The 22,290-nt window shown below is 39.1% G+C and overlaps 1 protein-coding gene across 1 annotated transcript in view; it reads left to right on the top strand.

Annotated features, from left to right (window-relative positions):
* The window catches only part of SLC9A7 (solute carrier family 9 member A7), a 176,320-nt gene that overhangs the window by 84,431 nt on the left and 69,599 nt on the right, over window positions 1–22,290 (top strand). Inside the window, exons 2-4 of the mRNA XM_003799626.2 lie at window positions 483–682; window positions 3,861–3,938; window positions 21,021–21,097. Coding sequence (XP_003799674.1) covers window positions 483–682; window positions 3,861–3,938; window positions 21,021–21,097 — 355 coding nt within the window. The remainder of the gene's footprint in view (window positions 1–482; window positions 683–3,860; window positions 3,939–21,020; window positions 21,098–22,290) is intronic.

The following is a 22,290-nucleotide window of genomic DNA, read 5'->3' as shown; positions in this document are numbered from 1 at the left end:
GCCGGTTGAGCTATAGGCGCCGAGCCAGTGGCCTGGTCCTTGCTTGCAGATGGCAGTGGGACTGGCTTGAGGGATGCTGCTGGGGAAAATCAAAGAGCTCAGCAATTCTGCTTTGTGCTATCTTAGGCAGAAATAACTTCCCTACTTATCATCCCCCTTCCTCCACCAAAAGCCTGAGAAATGAGACATGATTGCTGTTAAAAGAGCACTTGGAGTACCGTAATAACCACCAAATGTACTGTCCCACCTTGTTCTTTCAGTGGCTGAGGGATTTAAAGCAGACCAGAGTACATGATGCTTACCCCTTTTAAGTCTGAAGGACCATGCTGTTGCTCCTAAAACACCTACCTTGTACCTGGTTTCTAAGATTACGCCTGTATTTCTTAGTTGTTGAAAGTCACCTGTGCCATTATTTCCACACACTTTCTTACCCTCTCTCTACCCTTCCTCACTCCTGATGGTCTTTTTCCACGCTGTTTCAGGGCTCATTGTTGGGGTGATCCTGAGGTATGGTACCCCTGCCACCAGTGGCCGTGACAAGTCACTCAGCTGCACTCAGGAAGACAGGGCCTTCAGCACCTTATTAGTAAATGTCAGTGGGAAGTTCTTCGAATATACCCTGAAAGGCGAGATCAGCCCTGGCAAGATCAACAACGTGGAGCAGAATGACATGCTGCGGAAGGTGAGTTGGGGGATGTTCAGCTATCACTGTCCTTGATATGTTTGTTGAGTCCCCGACTCATCTTGACCTTTGTAGAGAGAAATCTTTCCAAATTCCTGGAATATCCATAATATTCCCAGATCTCCATTTTGTTAAGAAGCTTTTGGGCCAAGAAGGGACCAGATTTTAACTGGAGCCGTTCACCTTCGAATCTCCTCTGGCTTGTTAGTTAGAACCTGTAGCTGATGTGGGCCATTAATTGTGTAGTGGCTTTGTATGTCCCCATTCAGCTCGTTTCTCCGGCCACCATCTCTTCTTCACTATGTCTCTTATTCTTGCTGTGGTTTAGGGTTGAGATCGATTCTTTATTAAAATAAGATTATTTTTTATTTTTTACTTTTTCGAGACAGGTTACTCTGTTCCCTAGGCTAGAGTGCTCTGGTGTCATCTTAGTTCACTGCAGCCTGCAACTCTGGCTGAAGTGATCCCCCTGCCTCATTCTCTCAAGTAGTTTGGACTATGGGTGTGCCTGGCTAATTAAAAAAAAATTTCATTGTAGAGACAGAGTCTCACTATGTTGCCCAGACTGCTATCAAACTCCTTGCCTCAAACTATCCTTTTGCTTCAGCCTTTCAAAGAATTGGGATAACAGGCATGAGCCACTGTGCCTGGCTCACAAAATAGGATTAATTTTCACTTTTAGCTTATTTATTCAGTATTCAGAAGTGCAATTATTAATTCTTGGTTCTTTTGCCATGTTCTACAAATATTTGAGTGCTTACTCTTATCGGTGATTGATGCCAAAGACTTAATGAATCTTCAGGGGAGGGAGAAGGTCTTTTTTAATAATTTGAGTCTGAGCATTGTTTTTCATTTGATGTTGGGATAGTAAAAATGCTCAACAGAAAAAACGATTATGTATCACCTCATGTGGGATCATTTCCAGGATAAGCAAGAGATCTATATTAATTGATGGCTATTGCATTACCTTATAGATATATCTTACCTTACCTTCATTACCTTATTCATTTATCAGCAAGAAAGCTTCTTTATAGTAGAGCCAGGAGATCCAGGTTGTAGGGAGCCTCTTTTAATGTAGAACAAGGCTATTGAGTGTGAAAGCTTATCATCCAAGGCAGAGTGTACGCTGTACTCTGAAAATTATTTTATTATTGTTCTTGGAATCTATCCTATTCCTTAAGAAAAATTATTCTTGGCCTGGAGCATTAAAAATGATCATCTTCTCTGTGTCCTTTATGGCAGTATTAGTGTATTTTTTTCCTCTGTGCGTCATAAGAAAGCATGAGATTTCCATAAACATTGGAAAACTAAGGCTATCTGAGAAAGATCCCCTATATAAATACCATGCTAATGGTTGTTTGGGAATGGCAGCTTGAGTCTTTCATATTAGATAAAATGGGAGAAAAAGGAAATGATACCAACCTATTTCCATCTTTTAGATCATAATGGAAAGTAAAACTTACTTTTGCTCTTTTATCTTTAGAAAAATGTTTATTTAAATCTTCTCTGTTTAAAATTTGACTGCACAAAGCAAAGGTGGGAGAACAAACAAAGCCAAGGTTATTGTTGCTGGTTGAAGGGGAAAGAGGCATGTTGAGGCAGCTTGGTGAGGCAAAGAGCATCAGACCGAGTGTGAGAAAACCCTGTTCTAGTTCATACATAAGTAGGTTGAGTGACTTGCAGCAAGTCCCACTCTCTTTAGGCCCACTGTTCTCATATGGGTAAGTATTGTCCCCAGCTCCTTCTCATTCTGACATTCCCTATTTTGGCAGACTATTATATTTAGCAAGAAGATAACATAAAACATAATTTAAAAGAACCATTCTACTTTTAATTAGGCTGATTAACATCTCCAATTTCTTTTTTTTCTTTTTGAGACAGAGCCTCAAGCTACCCCCCTGGGTAGAGTGCTGTGGCATCACAGCTCACAGCAACCTCCAACTCCTGGGCTCAAGCCAGTCTCCTGCCTCCGCCTCCCAAGTAGCTGGGACCACAGGCACCCTCCACAGCGCCTGGCTATTTTTTTGGTTGCAGCCGTCATTGTTGTTTGGTGGGCCGGGGCTGGATTTGAACCTGCCACCTTAGGTGTATGTAGGTGGCACCTTAGCCACTTGAGCCACAGGCACCGAGCCAACATCTCCAATTTCTAAAGAAAAAGGCTGACTTTTAATAACTAGAATGAAGATTTAAAATCCAGTAGAACCTCTGTAAGTTGACCACCCAAAGGACTGTAACAAACTGGTCAATGCACAGAGGTGGTCAACGTAAGGAACTAGGCCTACTGTATTGATAATGTACATGTTGTGGATGTCTGCTCTGTGAAAATAAGGTCCACTTAAGGAGGTGGTCAATGTAGGGAGGTTGTCAACTATAGAGGCTCTACTGTAATTGAAATTAATCTACCAACATGAACAAATTCTTTTAAAAAGGTCAACATATTGGGCGGTGCCTGTGGCTCAAAAGGGTAGGGCATTAGCCCCATATGCCGGATTCAAACCCAGCCCTGGCCAAAAAAAAAAAAAAAAGTCAACATATTTATAGAATGTTTAACTCTTTTCTGGATATGATAACACTTTGCTGTCTAAAAGTTACTAAGTGATTTCCCTATATCAAACCTGTAGGTAATGTCAGTCCCTTTAGAGTTGCTGAATATATGCTGATGTTCAGGAAGCCACTAGCATCACTGGTGACACTGATCAAGGCTCCATCAAATGTCACAGAAGGCTGATCACTCAGAAGAGACTTAAATTTATTGTAATTATGTCTGTAAAGGATTCTGTTAGAGGATCCAGGAAGTTATTAATCTCAACAGCATCTTTTACTGCAGTCGAGCCTTTATAAAAGTATGACAAAAATGAACAGTTTTTTATTTCTTGTTGAAAATAAAACATTGAAAATATTGGCAAGAAGCTTTTCGTGAGTTCTCAAAATTGAATTGAACTGGTATGTCTTACTGTGTCTTAAAACAACACACCAAGATCATAAGTCAGAAGTGCTGTGGGGAGAAGAATGTGCCAGTCCATAGAGAGAGTTGTGGTTTCTCTTTTGAGATGAATCCATGATTTTTCACATTTATGTCATTTGCTGTAAATATTCAAACTTGAGTCAATGGCTTCAAATAATAAGTACCAGGTGGTGGTAAACTAAAAATTAACTTTTTTTCTTTTTAAACTTCTAGGTAACATTTGATCCAGAGGTGTTTTTCAACATTCTGCTGCCTCCAATTATTTTCCATGCGGGATACAGTTTAAAGAAGGTAAGAGGTTTTTGCCAGTATTTTTTAAAGCATGTGAATCTCTGTGTTAATTTACCTGCATAATTTTCTCACTTTATTCTTCTCCCACATTGCTTATTACTGTATTCAGCACCCACTCAGAGTCTCTAGTTGACTCATCATGGGCAATTCATTTCTGTTTTAGAATCTGGAACTCTCAGACATTGCCAGTGGGAATGTAAAATGGTACAGTCAGTCTTAGAAACAAATTGTCATACAACTCAGTAATTTTATCCCTAAGGATTTATACCAGAGAAATGAAAATTTATCTTCACGTAAAAACCTGTGCCTGATTGTTCATTATTTGTAATAGACAAAAACTGGAAACAACCAAAATGTCCGGTAATAGGTGAATGGTTAAATAAACTCTGTACATTAGTATCAGAATACTACTCAGTAATAAAACAGAAAAAGGCCAGGTGTGGCAGCTCACATCTGTAATCCTAAGACTCTGGGAGGCCAAGGCAGGAAGTTAGCTTGAGCTTAGGAGTTTGAGACCAGCCTGAAAAGGAGTGAGACCCCATTTCTACTAAAAATAGAAAAAAATTGCCTGTAGTCGTAGCTACTTTAGGAGGCTGAGGCAAGAGAATCACTTAAGCCCAGCAGTTTGAGGTTGTTGTAAGCTATGAGTAAGCTACAATGATGCCACTGCACTGTAGCTGGGGTGACAGAGCAAGACTGTGTCTCAAGAAAACCTATATGAATACTAAAGGCATTCTGAATGAAAAAAAAAATCTCAAAAAGTTTCATATTCTATAATTTCATTTACATAGCATTCTGGAAATGGCAAAATTATAGGAATAGAGAGCAAATTAGTGGTCAAAAGTGGTTAAGGTTAGGAGTGTGGGAGTGTGGTGACTATAGGGGGGTAGCAAGAAGGCCATCTTTTTTTTTGAGACAGAGCCTTGAGCTGTTCCCCTGGGTAGAATGCCGTGGCATCACAGCTCACAGCAACCTCCAACTCCTGGGCTCAAGCGAGTCTCGTGCCTTAGCTTCCCAAGTAGCTGGGACCACAGGTGCCCACCACAACGCCCGGCTATTTTTTGGTTGCAGCCGTCATTGTTGTTTGACGGCCCCGGCAGGATTCGAACCCACCACCTTAGGCACCGAGCCAAGAGGGCCATCTTAATGGTGATAGTACAGTTTTGTGTTTTGGTTGTGGTAATGGCTATGCAAATTTATACATGTGATAAAATGACAGGAAACTATGCACATACGTTATACTAATGTTGGTTTCCTGTGTTGACATTGTATCATATTTATGTAAGATATAGCCACTGGGAAAAACTGGGTGACCTCTCTATTTTATCTTAGAAATCTCTGTGAATCTATATTTATCCTCAAATAAAAAGTTTTAAGGAATCTATTTTTATCATTGAGGGTCATTGTGCTATGCAGCAGGCTTAAGCCTGTAGTTATTTAAAATACCAAATACTGGGGTGGGCACAGTTGGTCATAGCTGTGATCTCGGTACTTTTGGACACTATGATGGGAAGATTGTTTTATGCCAAGAGTTTAAGACCAGGCTGGGCAACATAGCATCTCTTGAGAAAAAAAAAATTAGGTAGGTATGATGGCACACGCTATAGTTCCAGCTACTCAGGAGGCTGAGGCAGGAGGATTGCTTAAGCCCAGGAGTTTCAGGTTGCAGTAAGTGATGATTGTGCCACTGTACTCCAGCCTATGTGGCAGAGCAAGACTCTGTCTCAAAAAAACATTAAATTAGATTAAAAAAATAAAGTACTGAATACCTTTACAAATGGTGTAATGGCTCCCTCCCTACCCAGTTGTGGGAAAACTAGTCCCCCCCAAGGGCCTCCCTCAGATTAATAGCCATGAAGCTTGTCTCAGTACTTGTTCTGAATGAGGACCAAAAGAAACCTTTTCAATGATTCTAGAGAAGAGAGATCTTGCCTGAACAAATAAAACTCAGCCATATCCTCAGGAACTGGAGAATGGCTCCCAAATTGATAAATTCTAGCTAGATCAATCAAGAACATAAGAGGAAAGAAACAAATTACCTATTTCAGGAAGGAAAGAAGAAACATCACTACAGGTTCTTCAAGGGATAACAAAGGAATGGTACTAAGAACCATTTTGTGACAACAAATTTGACAACCCAGGTAAAATAGACAAATTCCTTGAAAGACACAAATTTTCCAAACTTACCTGAGAAAGGGGTAGAAAACTTGAACAGACCCATATCAATGGAAGAAATTATATAATTAAAAACATTCCCACAAATCCAGGTTGCTTCAGTGGTGAAGTATATCAAATAATACTAGTAATTTTATACAACATCTTTCAGAAAATAGAGGAAGGACTACTTCCCAACTCATTTTAAGAGATAATGCCTGCCTAAAAGTTGGGTTCTTCTTTCAAAGCCACTCTGCAGTTGTTAGAAGGTTTTTCAGTTATTTCCAAGCAGCATAAATATAGTTATAATTTATGGAGTATCTGCTCTCTATTAGGAAATTTACATATATTCTTTCTTTTTGTTGTTGTTGTTGTTGCAGTTTGGCCGGGGCCGGGTTTGAACCTGCTACCCTCAGTATATGGGGCCGGCACTCTACTCACTGAGCCACAGGCGCTGCCCTTTTATTTCTATTTTTATAAACATTCTTTCTAATTTTCACAGAAACTGTAAGAAATTGATGGTGATTGGAGATTAATTCATGCCACTTCTCATCCTGGTTTCCAACTAAGTGATAAATAGACACAAAGAGTTAATTTGTGATTAAATGATTGATTTATGATTCAAAAACCCTGGTAAAAACATACTATAGTATATATCTTAGCCCATAGTAATGGGGCTCCTTACAGTCTACCTAGGGAATTGAAGACACAGTGATATCCTTTAGCTACTGAAGGAGCTATGAAAATTTCACCCCAAAATATGATTCCTTGGTATAAAGATTATTTTGAATTAAAGGATATTCCTAATCAGGAAACTCTGGACGAAGACGTTCCTCGATCTCCCTAAAATCTTAAAGGGCTGCACCTATATGTTCCAGTTTCTCTCCCCCCTCCCTTCTAAAAGGAGTGTTTAAAAGCCACTGACTATCACCAAGACTTTGGGAAATCATTCTTGTGGTTCCCCTCATGCACATGGTATTTGGAAATAAACCTTTCTCTTATTAATCTACCATAACTGTGAGTTGATTTTTTTTCAGCGAACCAACCTAGGGGAAAAGGGCAAGTTTCCCTGGGACTTCCCTTCACTCTTCTGTATTGGTCAGTCATAGGTAGGGAGGCTGAAATGGAGAGATCTTATAAATTGCTGGGCCTGACAAGGCTTCTTCGTTTGCTCAAAGCATGGAGGGTAGAGGAGCAAGAACAGTCAGAGTTAAGCTAGTTTCCTCCCTTCAGAGATCAACGGATCCCTTCTTGTTATATCACCTTCAGGGCAAAACAGGAGAGGAATGGAACATAAGTCCCCTCTCCACAGTGGATGGTTGAGGAGCAGAAGGCTGTGTTTTTTTGCATACCAATTCAACACACATTTGTGCACTCAAATGTGGAGTGTGTCTTCCATTTCACTGATGATGAAACCAAACTCACAAAGATTAATGATATGTATGAGGCTATATAGATAGTGCAGGACTAAGTCAAGTTTATGCCCTCTCTGTCTGATTCTAATGCCCAGAGATGTTCCTTTGTGCTTCACTGACTCTGGATTTAGGTTTTCTCTACCAAAAGACCACATCCTTTTCCTGACTAGTCAATGGAGTTGCCAGTCATCTGGATCTCCGTGTCATCTATTGGCACATAACAGATAGGAAATGGTTATTATTGGGTATAAATAATGTTATTCTGGGCTTAAATGGAGAATTTGGGAACTTTTCTTAAGATCTAATGGGTGATGAATAATTTGGCCTTTTAAATAACTAATCTTAATGAATAATCAAAGTCGTAGTTGCTTTAAAATGAAACCAAATCAGGAGTTGTGAAAGTCATTCTAACGGTTGAAAAACACTTTAGTTTTTTGTAGAACCTTCCCTCTATCAGCCCCATTTTCTCAAAAGAAAAATAACAGGCTTTTGCCAGTTCCCAGTCAATTTAAGTTGTTTTTGAAATGCTTGTCTGAGTGGAAAAAAAATTACAAAACGTGTTTTCCTTTGCTCTCACACCACGGCAATCAACACAGAAGACTTCTTTAACCAAATGTGTGGGGATTTCACCCCATCAACAAGCAAACAATCAGTTCTGCAACAGACACCAGCTGAATGTCCTCCAATTTAATTCTGACTTTATCTGCCTAGAGATACTGTCAGGTTCCACAGGTTGAGGGCTCAGTCTCCAAAATGTCCCCCACTTGAGACACCAGTCCCAAGTCCGGGCCTCTGAGACTTCTGACCAACTGACTTGAAGTTGGGGTTCCTATAACCTGCTCTTTGGATTTGAATAATTTATTGGAGCAGCTCACAAAACTTGGGGAAGCACATTTACTAGTTTATTTTAAAGATACAACAAAGGATACAGATGAAGAGATACATGGGTGATGTATGGGAGAAGGGGTACAGAGCTCCCATGCCCTTCCTGGGTAATACCTCCAGGAAGCTCCACATATTCAGCTATCTGGAAGCTTCCCAATTCCTGTTCTTTTGGGTCTTTAAGGAGACTTCATTGGATAGGCATGGTTGACAACCACGTAGAAATATGATTGTACAAAAAGGGTATGATCTAATACTTAATTGATTAGGGAAACCCAGCCAGCCCTGTTTAGATTCTTCTTGGTCTCTCTATGTACCATACCTTTCTCCTGGGTATGGAGCAGGGCCCCTACTGAAATAAGCATGTTAAGGCCTATATTAAGACAATGTAGTCAGTGAATTTATCTATGGAAAATATAGGGGAAGATTAGAGTCCTGCCTTGGGAAGGAAAAGGATCAGGTGAAAGGAGGGCAAGAGAAGGTGAGAAAGAGATTCTATTTTCTGAGGCCTGTTTCTGTGGCCCAAAGCAGCCCATTATAACAAAAGACTGTACGAAGGGCTATGGAAGTTTCAATCCATGAACCATGGATTAAAAGCCAGCATACTGGGTGAACATAAAGTTCATGTGCAATTTAGTATGTTAAACTATTTTGAATTGCATACTACTGTATATATATTTTATAATGCCACAGGTAGTTTTTCAGGTTATCTACTATAGTAGAATCTCTGTAAGTTGACCACCCAAGGGACTGTGACAAACTGGTCAACATGCAGAGGTGATCAACATAAGGAACAAGGCCTATTGTGCTGATATGTATATGTGGTGGATGTCTGGTCTATGACAATTAGGTCAACTTAAGGAAGTAGTCAATATAGGGGGTGGTCACTGTGGAGGTTCTGTTGTATTAGTTTAGTCTCTTTACTTTTTAAATAGTCCTTATAAAGGCATTTAAATAGTTGGGTTTTGATATGGTTGCCATCTGCGATTAAACCTATTGCCAATGAAATATATAATAAACATTTCACCATTTAACTGACTGTATGTAAACAGGTAGCATTCAGACCCCCTGACCTATGCACATATAATCATCATGCAGACATGGGACTTTTTTCGACTTGAAAATGTTATCATTGGAATTAGCTTTGATTTTGTGTCACCAGTCATGGTTTGCTTAGAGAGCTTTGGCAGGGAAAGAACTTTGCCTATAGAAGCCTTCATTTTTGGTGAACTTCCCCCCCAACCCCCATGTTAAAACTTGGTAAAGAATGGGAGGGGATAGGGTTTCCTAAGGAGTAGGAGTGTAAGTCTTAGAATGGTACAGGTAGGAATTTGGATGTCAGTTGGATTTTCAGCAAAAGCAAACCTCTTCATCCTGGCCTGTCTTAGGCTTAGATTAATGAGGGCTTTCCTGGAGCATGCCATCGTATCTCTTCTTCTCATTCTATAACTGAGAGAGAAAAGTAGGGGAGACTTTGATTCAGTCATGGCTGTATTATAGCTAAATAAGAATAGGATAAAAGATACAGGCTTTCACTCAACACCTCCTGTCCTTTCTTCCCTAAAGGGAAGTGGTGGGAATTAATACTTGGTGGACATATAACTTCAGGCAACTTATGACATGCTTTTCAGCCTTAGATTTCTTTCATATAAGATGGTCAAAATAGCACCTTTCAGATGGGGTTGTCGTGAGGGTAGTTTTGAACTATAAAGTATACATTTAAGTACTAGATAAAATACACAAATGCAGTAGTATATCTCTTTTTTTTTTTTTTTTTTTTTTTTTTTGAGACGGAGCCTCAAGCTATCCCCCTGGGTAGAGTGCCATGGCTTTACAGCTCAGAGCAACCTCCAACTCCTGGGCTCAAGCGAGTCTCCTGCCTCTGCCTCCCAAGTAGCTGGGACTACAGGCACCCGCCACAACGCCTGGCCATTTTTTGGTTGCAGCCATCATTGTTCTTTGGCGGGCCCAGGCTGGGGATTCCAACCGGCCACCTTAGGTGTATGTGGCTGGCGCCTTAGCCGCTTGAGCCACAGGCGCCAAGCCAGTAGTATATCTCTTAAAGGTACAGTAAAATAAGTTCACATAAGCAGACATGAATGAGAGATAAGTAATTGTGTGTGTGTATGATGTTAAAATGTATTATGAGTGTGTTTTTGGTGTCAGATTTACATTTCTATTTTTTTGTTTTGGCTAATATCATAAATGTTAATTTATCTAATATATATTCAAACTAACCATGGGGATAATGTACCCAAAAGAAAGCTGGATAGCAAGGAAAAGCACATCTGGGATTGAAATATGTGCCTGGGAGGGTGGAGCAAGATGTTGGAGCAAAGGCTGGCCTCTCCCCACAGGACAGGGGAAAAAGAAGTAACCCAACATTTGGTGGGAGGAACCTACCTAGATTATTCCCTTGTGGGCACAGGGAGTTGGTGGTGGACTGCAGGAGATAGCGGGGGTATCCGGAGCTGTGGAGGTCTTACACAGAAGGCGAGTACATGAGAGCAGGTGGGACTAGCTGGTTAGCCCTGTCAGAGATCCAGTCTGGAGGGAGCCTTTCTGCAGTTTATGGATTTCGGGGGAAGCTGTGCATTGGAACTGCTAGAGAAAGATTAGACAAGCTGGGACTCAGTGTTCAGCCACTGGGTTTGAATACTGGGTAGTTTCCATCAGCTTGTCAGCTGGCTGGGCAGCCATCTTGGGAAGGTCGTGACCACTAGCTGGGCCACTATTGTGGGTGGGTCTGTCCTCAGGCGTCTAGTACACATTTGGCCCTGGTGTACTGCCTAGCCTGGGCATCTACTCCTGTGCTAGTTGAGTGGTTCCCACACATCCCAGGACTTATTTTAGGGGACACTGTTAGACTTGCCTCCCAAGGACTCTGGATAGCCTTAAGATCCCAACCCAAAGGGGACTGAAAGCTGAATAAACAATCAGGCACTCAATTGAGGGCAACTAAGTAAGGATAATAGGACCTGTTCTCCCCCCACCAACAAGAGTGGTTTCCAGTGTGTGTTCTCTATCTCCTAGCACCACAGCGCCACCTGGTGCCCTGGCAACATATTGCAATATATATATATTTGTTAATATTGCCCTCTTCTATAATCTTTTTGTTTTTATGTTTTTGTTTAATTTTACTTTTTGTTTTTCTCTCTTTTTTTAGTGTTTGTTTTTCCTTTCTCTTTTTCTATGGTTTTTTTTTATTGAATAGTAACTATACATTAATGCACTTCTGGGGTACAGTATAGGGTTTTCACAAACAATCCAAAATCTTTTATGGTTTTCAACATTTTATTATGAACACTTTAAAACATGCAGAAAAGTTGAAAATTGCATACTAAAAATCTGTATAGCATCCATTTAGATCAGGCATTTAGTTAGATTTAGGTTAGATCCATTTAGATTAGATTTAGGTGCTGCCTGTTTTTTAAACTTAATTTTTATTAAATCATAACTATACATTTATGGGGTACAATGTAATGATTTGATATACAATGTGGAATGCTTAAACTAGTTAACTTAACCATCACCTCACTTATTTTTGTGGTAAGACATTTATAATATACTCTTAGTTGTTTTGAAATGTGCCCTTGTATTGTGTACATTTGGTGAGATCCCACCAAATACCCTCCCTCCACTCGCCCTCCCCGCTTCCCTCCCCCCTCTCACCTCTCCCCTATTTCTTTCTGGACTATCTTTGTGTTTTATAATTTGTATGAATGTGCAAATGTTTATATATTGGTTTCATAATAGTACTGAGTACACTGGATACTTTTTTCCCCATTCTTGAGATACTTAACTAAGAAGAATATGTTCCAGCTCCATCCAGGTAAACATAAAAGATGTAAAGTCTCCCTCCAACGAAGACATTTGCACCAGAATGTTTATTGCAGTCCAATCCACAATAGCCAAGTAGTGGAAGCAGCCTAAATGCCCATCAACCCATGACTTGTGGTGTATGTATACTATGGAGTGCTATGCAGTCTTTTCTCTTTTTGGTTGTTAAGGTGATAGTTTTTATGATTATTTGATGTTTTTTGTCTTGTTTTGTTTTATTCTAGATTGGTTGGCTGTATTCTTAATCTCCGTTTTTACTTTCTTCAAGAGTGAAGGCTCCTGTATTTTGGCTCCAGTATCCCAACCCCATTTATTCTTTCTCTCTGTTTTACTTACCTCCCTTTTTCTCTCTTCGGGTAGAGACTTTTCTACTTATCTCATCTTTCCCACATAAACTTCTCATACAACTCTTAAGATATCCCCCTTTTTTGTTGTTTGCTTATTTCTTTCTCTTTTCTTCTTTCTTTCTTATATGAAATAACTATATTTTGAACTTTCCTTATATATTCTTATTTGTTTTTTTTCTCTCTTTTTTCTGAGAGCTGGGTAATCTCATCCTTGATCTGGATGGGAAGTCACAGCAGAGGGCTGGCTCAAGTAGGTCACAAGATCACAGTCTAGGGCAACCTACCTATGGCCTCTGAAAAAACAGTATTGGAAAGTCTACACTGCTAAAATTTTCTTTCTTTTTTTACATTATTATTATTATTATTATTAGAGACAGAGTCTCACTTTATCCCCCATGGTAGAGTGCTGTAGCATCACAGCTCACAGCAACCTCCAGCTCTTGGGCTTGGGCGATTCTCTTGCTTCAGCCTCCTGAGTAGCTGGGATTACAGGCGCCCACCACAATGCCCAGCTATTTTTTCGTTGCAGTTTGGCTGGGGCCAGGTTTGAACCCACCACCCTTGGTATATGGGGCCGGTGCCCTACTCATTGAGCCACAGGTACTACCCTATTTGTTATTTTTTTCTTTTTTCTTTCTTCTTTTCTTTCTCTTACTATATTTGGCAGAGGTAGGGTCCTGCTTTCCTCAGACTTGTATGTACAGAGCTCCTGATGGGGAGGTACCCACCCAGCCCAAACCTCCTTAATCTTTGAGTTGTAGGTGTCGCTATCACTCTCAATCTCTTTCTTTCCTTCTTCTCTCTTCTTCTTCAATTATTTTCTTTCATCTCCCTTCCTTTTTTTTTTTTTATCTTCCTCTTTTTTCTTCTTTCTTTCTTTTCTTCTTCTTCCTCCCTGATCACTCTTTACCCTTCTCTTCCTTGTGGCCTTATACTAAGAGGCCACTTCAATACCTAAGCTCTGAGACACGGTAATTTAAAGCAAAGGAGGGAGTGAGAAGGAAAAGTAGGGTAAGGAAGTGAACAAGAAGAAAACACACATGAGGAGGAACCAACAGAAAAATTTTGGCAACATGAGAAACTAACATAGAGCAACTCCCCAAGGGACAATGAGGCAGCTACTGTATCAGACTCCACCTATAAAGAATTAAAGGCTCTGACAGAAAGGGGATTTAAACCATAGATGATAAAGACAACAAAAGGAATGGACGAGAAAATGGAAAGACAGAACCAAATGTCGGATCAGAGATATATAGAATATAGAAAGGATATGGCGGAGCATACGGAAATGAAGGAGACAATCAGGTAATGTGAACATGCAGTGGATAGTATCAAAAATAGGTTAGACCATAGAGAAGAAAGAACCTCGGAACTAGAGAATAAAGTTTTCAAGTTAACCAAGGTAGTCAGAGGCAGAAAATAAGAGAGAAAAAGCAGACGAGTCACTCAGAGAATTATGAGGCTCCATAAAGTGTTCAAACATACAAATAATAGGGATTCCTGAAGGGGAAGAAGAATGTCCCAAAGGATTGGAAGCCCTACTGGAGAATATCATAAATGAAAAATTCCCAAGTTTCACTAAAGATTATGATACACTCCTTTTAGAGGGATCTGGAACCCTGTGTCATCCAAAGTTAAGCAGAGCCTCTCCAAGATACATTGTAATAATCAACATGTCCAAAGTCAATACAGAAGAGAAAATTCTGCAAGCAGCCAGGAATAAGTGCCAACTGACCTATAGGGGCAGAGCCATTAGGATGACAGGAGACTTTTCAGCTGAAACTTTTCAAGCCAGAAGAATGGTCATCTACCTTTAACCTTTTTTTTTTTTTTTTTTTTTTTTTTGAGACAGAGTCTCATTATGTTGCCTTTGGTATAGTGCCATGGTGTCATAGCTCACAGAAACCTCAAACTCTTGGGCTTAAGCAATTCTTTTGCCTCAGCCTCCTGAGTAGCTGGGACTACAGGTGCCCACCACAACGCCCAGCTAACTTTTGGTTGCAGTTGTCATTGTGGTTTAGCAGGCCCGAGCTGGGGTCTAATCCACCAGCTTTGGTGTATGTGGCCAGTGCCCTACTCACTGAGCTACAGACATGAAGCTTCTACCTTTAACCTTCTTAAATAAAACAATTTCAGCCCAGAAGTCTGTATCCTGCTAAACTAAGCTTCAAAATCTATGGAGAGATCAAATCTTTTGTTGACATGCAAACATTGAGGAAATTTGCCACAAGTCCAACTCTATAGGAAATCCTTAGACCTATTATCAACACTGTCCATCACAATGGATTACCAGCAAAATAAACATATAGAAACAAAAAGTCAAAACTGAGCTTCCACAGTGGTGCAAAGGAAAAAACTGTGCAACAGACTTTAACAAAATAAGATGAATAGAACTCCACCACACTTATCAATTGTCTTAAAAAATGTAAATGGCTTGAACTCCCCACTGAAGAGGCATAGGCTGGTGGACTGAATAATAAAAGCACAAACCATCCATATGCTATCTATAGGAAACACACCTAACCTTGAAAGATAAATCAAGACTAAGGGTTGGGCAGCACCTGTGGCTCAAAAGGGTAGGGCACCAGCCCCATATGCCGGAGGTGGCAGGTTCGAACCCAGCCCCAGACCAAAAAAAAAAAAAAAAAAAAGACTCAGGGTTAAGGTATGGAAAACAGTATTTCAGGCAAATGGAAATTAGAAGAAAGGATGGGTCGTAATCTTATTTTCTGATACAAGGGGATTTAAAGCAACTAAAATCATGAAAGAAAGATGGTCACTTCATAGTGGTCAAAGGAAAAATACAACAAGGAGGGAACAATACAACAAGAGGACATTTCAATTCTAAATATTTGTGTGCCCAACTTAAATGGAGAGATCAAATGGTCCAGACTTATGAAGCAGACCTTGATCAGTCTGAGCAATATGATATCCCAGGACACCATAACAGCTGAGGACTTTTAACACCCCTCTGAAAGAACTGGACAGGTCCTCTAAACAGAAACTAAACAAAGATACAAGAGACTTGAACGTGACCCTAGACTAAATGGCCTTAGTAGACATATGCAGAATACACCACTCCAAAGCTAAGTAATATACATTCTTTTCATCAGCCCATGGAACATACTACAAAATAGACCACATCCAAGAATACAAATCAAACCTCAACAAAATTAAAAGAATTGAAATTATACCTTGTATATTCTTAGACCATAAGGCAATAAATGTGGAGCTCAACTCTACCAAAAACATACATCCTCATGGGCGGCACCTGTGGGTCAAAGGAGTAAGATGCTGGCCCCATAAGCTGGAGGTGGCAGGTTCAAACCCAGCCCTGGCCAAAAACTGCAAAAACGTACATCCTCACACAAAAACATGGAAATTAAACATTATGCTGAATGATAGTTGGGTCATGGAAGAGATAAAGGAGGAAATTGTTAAATTCCTCAAACATAACAACAAGGAAACTACAAGTTACCAAAACCTGTAGGATATTGCAAAAGCAATCTTAAGAGGAAAATTTATTGGATTAGATGCCTACATCCAAAAAACAAAAAGAGAGCACATCAACAAACTAATGAATCATCTTAAGGGAATGGAAAAAGAAGAACAATCACATCCCAATCCCAGTAGAAGAAAAGAAATAAAATTATATGAGAAATATATGAAATTGAAAACAAAAGAATTATTCAGGGAATTAAACAAAAAGTTGGTTCTTCAAATAAATAAATAAAATCAATAAATCATTGGCCAGATTAACTAGAAACAGAAAAGTAAAATCTAATAACCTCAATCAGAAATAATGAAGGGGAAATAACAATGGATGTCACAAAAATATAACAGATTATCTTTGAATACTCCAAGACACTATGCCCAGAAATTTGACAACGTGAAGGAAATGGATCAATACCTGGAATTATACCCTCTACCTAGACTTAACCAAGAAGATATAGATCTTTTGAACAGACTGATTTCAACTACTGAGATTGCAGAAACAATAAAAAATGTCCAAACAGAAAAATGCCTTGGACCAGAGGGCTTCACACCAGAATTCTATTAAATCTTCAAAGAAGAGCTTTATTCCCATACTGCAGAAATTATTCCAAAAAATTAAGAAGGAAGACATCTTCCCCAGCACATTTTATAAAGCAAACATCACCCTGATACCAAAACCAGATCCAACTAACAAGGAGAACTACAGACCAATTTCATTAATGTATATAGATGCAGAAGTACTCAATAAAATCTTAGCCAATAGATTACAGCTACATGTTAAAAAAAATTATACATCACAATCAAGTAGGATTCATCTCAGGGATGCAAGTCTGGTTTAACATACAAAAATTTATAAATGTAATTTACCATAACAATAGATGCAAAAAAAAAGATTTTATAAAATAGATGTAGAAAAAGCATTTGATAAAATTCAGCATCCTTTTCTAATAAGAATACTTAAGAAAATAGGCATAGGTGGCACATTTCTTTCTTTTTTTTTTTTTTTGAGACAGAGCCTCAAGCTATCCCCCTGGGTAGAGTGCTATGGCATCACAGCTCACAGCAACCTCCAACTCCTGGGCTCAAGCGTGTCTCCTGCCTCAGCCTCCCAAGTAGCTGGGACTACAGGCGCGCCACAACACCCAGCCATTTTTTTGGTTGCAGCCATCATTGTTGTTTGGCGGGCCTGGGCTGGGGATTTGAACCCACCACCTTAGGTGTATGTGGCTGGCGCCTTAGCCGCTTGAGCCACAGGCGCCGACCCGGTGGCACATTTCTTTAACTAATTGAAGCTATCTATGACAAACCCATAGCTGATATCATACTGAATGGAGTAAAACTGAAAGCTTTTCCACTGAGAAGTGGAACCAGACAAGGACATCCACCGGCTCCACTATTCAGCATAGCGCGGAAGTTCTAGCCAATGCAGTCAGGCAAGAGAAGCATATAAAAGGCATCCAAATGGGAGGAGAGGAGGTCAAACTCTTGTTCTTTGCCAATGAGAGAATCTTATACTTAGAGAACTGCAATGACTTAACTGCAAGACTCCTGGAAATAATCAAGAAAGACAATATCAAAGGACAAAAAATCAATGTGAACAAATCAGTAGCCTTTATATATGCCAACAATAGTCAGGCTGAAAAGCTAATCAAAGACACAATTCCCTTCATAGTAGCTTTAAAGACAATGAAATACCCATGAATTGACCTAACAAAAGAAGTGAAGAACCTCTAAAGAGAATTAGAAAATCCTGAGAAAAGAAATAGCAGAAGACATTAACAAATAGAAGACCGTACCATGCTATTGTCTGGGAAGAATCAACATTATTAAAATGTCTATACTTCCTAAAGTAATCTACAGATTCAATGCAATTGAAATACCATCATCAGACTTTGAAGATTTGGAAAAAATAGTCATTCATTTTGTATAGAACCAGAAAAAAACCAGTATAGCCAAGGCAAATCTAAGTAATAGAAACAAAGCTGGGGGCATCACCCTACCAGACCTTAGGCTATATTACAAGTCCATAGTGATCAAAACACCATTGTATTGACACAAAAATAGAGATATAGACATGTGGAATAGAGATGAAACTAACATCTTACAGCCTCCTGATCTTTGATAAATCAAACAAGAACATACACTGGGAAAAGAACTCCTGTTTAATAAATGGTGCTGAGAGAACCGAATAATACATTTAAAAGACTGAAATTGGACCCACACCTTTCACCACTTACAAAGATTGATTTAAGATGGAAAAAAGATTTAAATCTAAGGCATGAAACGATAAAAATCCTAGAAGAAAGTGTGAGAAAAACTCTTGATGATGTCAGCCTGGGGAAAGATTTTATGAAGAAGACTTCATAGCTATTGTAACAACAAAAATAAACAAATGAGACTTAATTAAATTGAAAAGCTTTTGCTTAGCCAAGGACATAACAATCAAAGCAAATAGACAACTTTCAGAATAAGAGAAGATATTTTCGTATTATGAATCCAACAAAGGCTTGATAACTAGGATCTTTAGAGGAAACAAATTAATCAACAGAAAAATAATTAACAATCCCATCTGTCACTGGGAAATAGACATGAGTAGAACCTTCTCTGAGGAAGACAGATGAATGGCTAACAAACATGAAAAAAATGCTCCTCGTGCTTAATCATCAGAGAAATGCAAAGCAAAACCACCCTGAGATACTACCTATCCCCAGTAAAATTAACACACATCACAAAGTCCCAAAGTTGCAAATGCTGCCACAGATGTGAGGGCGGGGGGCGCACTTAACACTGTTGGTGGGACTGCAAACTAATACAGCCTCTTTGGAAAGAAGTGTGAAGAATCCTCAAAGAACTCAAGTTAAATCTCCCATTTAACCCTGTAATCCTACTACTAAGGCATCTACCCAGAAGAAAAAACATTCTTTTATCATAAGGACATTTGCACTAGACTGTTTATCATAGTTCAACTTACCATCACCAAAATGTAGAAGCAACCTAAATGTCCACCTATCTAGAAATGGATTAACAAGCTGGGGTATATGTATACCATGGAATACTATTCAGCCATTAAAAAAAATGGAGACTTTACATCTTTTGTATTAACCTGGATGGAGTTGAAATACATTCTTTTTAGTAAAGTATCACAAGAAGGGAGAAGCAAGAAGCCAATATATTCAATTCTAATATGAAGTCAGTAGACCATCTAATACACACCCACATAAGAGGAAAACTCAAATCAATTCAAGGGAGGGGGATGGGGAATGAGGGAGTGGGGAGAAGGGTGGGGGATGGGTGTGTTTCCACTTAATGGGCACAATGTTAGGGTGTATGGCGTACATCTTGGGGGCAGGACACAATTATAGGAGGGGTTTTACTTAACAAATGTAAGCAATATAACCTAATTTGTTGTACCCTCAAATTAACCTGAAACAATAAATAAATAAGTAAATAAAAGAAATGTGTGCCTGAGTACTTCACATGAGTGTCATTGGTCTTATGCCCCATTCTTGGTGCCCTCCTACAACTCCCTGGTTTAAACCCTTGATGAAGTTTTTAAAGGGAAATGGGTTAACAGTTGTTGATTTTAATTTTTTGAAAACATTGGATAAATGCATTAGCTTAAAAACAAAAAGACTAGCAACAGTGATTTAAGAGGCAAACAATATGTTCATCATATATGCAGACAGCACCCTCATTTGGTGACTGTCAGCACGGCAAGTCCTTGAAGGATTGTACTCTGAGCAGGTGGCTTAGGGGCACTAGGCTTTCTTGGACACCTTCTTTATAGCCTTGGATAGGAGCACACACCGAAGAAGACTGAAGACCCTCTCTGGGATATAGGCCAGAGGAAGCCTGAAGCCCTTTGGTTGTGTTTCATAGTGGCTGCCTGATTTAAGCTGGTGTCTTCTTCCTGTGCCCCACCTTTCCCTGATGTTGCTCAGCTGGCATGCTGGGGCTCTCCAGCTTTTTTTTTTTTTTTTTATAAATTTTAGATAAATTCTTTGATCAGGGTATTTAGGGAGAGGAGTTGTTTATCTGGTTTCATTCAGTATTTCTGATGGTTGAATGAGAATAGTTTATGCCTTGACGAGGAGAACCATGGCTCAGATTTTAAGAATAGACAGAATTTCTCCCCATCAGAATATCCCACAGGCCTGATGACTCGTAAGAAGTATATCCTAGTGTTGTGTGTCTGTGTGCGTGCACGCGTACATGCGTGTGCATGCATGTTTATTTTTTAAGGTAACCAATGTGCAGAAGCATTGAAAGGATTACAGTTTTGTTACCTCTTTCTGAATAATTGCTCGATCTTACATTGGTATGAATTTATACCCATATAAACTGGTCCATCTTAAATTGAACTACTTGTTTTTCCCTTTTTCACATCTGTCTCTTTTGTCCCTCCCTTGTAGGCTTCAAACTTTAATCCAGATGAAAGTAAGGAGATGCCTTAGGTCCCATGAGCAGACATTTAGGCCTATGTTTTCTGATATCAAATCAAGCAGAAGTCTCCTTAGATAGCAGTTTCACACTTTGTTCCAAATTTATATCTGTGATGATCTTCTAAGGTACCACCAGAACTAGAATTGACATCATTCTGAGTCACTGAGTAAAGTGGTTTGTGTTAAATCTGTAACAATGATTGATCCACTCATGAATATACAATGCCAAATGCACATATGCACTTAATGTAATTTAATAATGTAATTTAATAATGTAATCAGCCAGAGCAGTTTTGTCTGAAAATTTAGTAAGCCTTTGCTTAATTGCTCAGTGATATTTTGAAACCATGATGTTTAAGACTAAATAGCATTACTCGGGAGTAACTTCAGTTATTACTTGTAGTAATGGAAGTGATAAGTAGAGTTCTACTTTTTAGACTTTTAAAGTGTTTCTTATGATCACTGTGAAAAATCACAATGTGACTCTTGTTTTATTGTTTTACTTAGAGACACTTTTTTAGAAATCTTGGATCCATTCTGGCCTATGCCTTCTTGGGGACTGCTGTTTCCTGCTTCATTATTGGGTAAGTGAATTTTTGTCATATAACAAAATTAGCACACTTTCCAAAGGGATGCAATCCATATGAGTCCACAGAGTCCAGTATGTTAATGTTTGTGATCATGGCAGTTAGAATTGAGAGCAACACTTTCCAATATGGTAGCTATTAATTAAAATGAAATAAAATTACACCTAGTACCCAGATCTTGGTTTATATTATCATTCTTTGGTACAAAGAACCAGAACTCCTTTCAGAACTGGTTAATTCTAAGGCTGAGGCAAGAAATGCAGAAGATGAAAATGTAGCATCTTATAAGGCCAGAAAGTGAGGGAGCGCGCAAAAGACAAAAGGAAAGGATGTGAGCATGTCATAGGGACATAAGTGAAAGACCCCTTAATTGCTGAAGAACAACAAAATAATAGGGTATTAGATTATCACCTAAAATACAAAATATCCTGGAGTCTATACAGATATATTAATAAATAAATATTTAGATGAATAAGTAGATTGGGGAGAAGACACAGATCTCCTGTGCATAAGAGTTCCAAATATGTACATAGATCTCTCTCAAGGAGGCGGAGCTTAGTTCCTCCTCCCAACCTTACCCCCACGTTGAGTGTGAGTTGCATCATGACTTCCTTCCAAAGAGTACAGTACAGAAAGCAGAAAAAAAAAGTAGCAAACACTGCCTCCACCAGGTGATCAAGGTCAACATCAACAGTGGCAAGTCATGTTGATAGTATACAACCCTTCATATTTGTGATAAGAAGGGCACTTTACCTCTCTAGTCTTAAACATTAACTCAGTCAAACCATGAGAAAAAATCAGACATGTCCAAGTTGAGGGCCATTTTATAAAACATCTAACCAGTACTCCTCACATAGGCCAAGGTTATCAAAACCGAGCAAAGTCTAAGAAACTGTCACAGCCAAGAGGAGACTAACAAGATTTGACAACTAAATGTCATGTGGTATCCTGGAGCAGGAAAAGAGTATTAAGTAAAAACTAAAGGAAAAAAAAAAAACCTCTTTACAAGGTTTTTGTTTCTAGTCCTTATCTTAAACATTGTTATTGTTACTAAATTTTAAGCCTTTTTAATTTTGTGAAGGCAAAAAGTAGAAACCTAATAAACACATGTATATGTAAAAAAAAAAAAACTAAGAAAATCTGAATAAGTAAGGATTTTCATTAACTTTTTGAATATTAGCTGGAAACCT

Source organism: Otolemur garnettii, unplaced genomic scaffold (genome assembly GCF_000181295.1).
Source record: "Otolemur garnettii isolate 467f Iridium unplaced genomic scaffold, OtoGar3 scaffold00153, whole genome shotgun sequence".
Taxonomy (NCBI): Eukaryota; Metazoa; Chordata; class Mammalia; order Primates; family Galagidae; genus Otolemur; species Otolemur garnettii.
The sequence above is the reverse complement of the archived record's forward strand: the minus strand, read 5'-3'. Positions and strand labels throughout refer to the sequence as shown.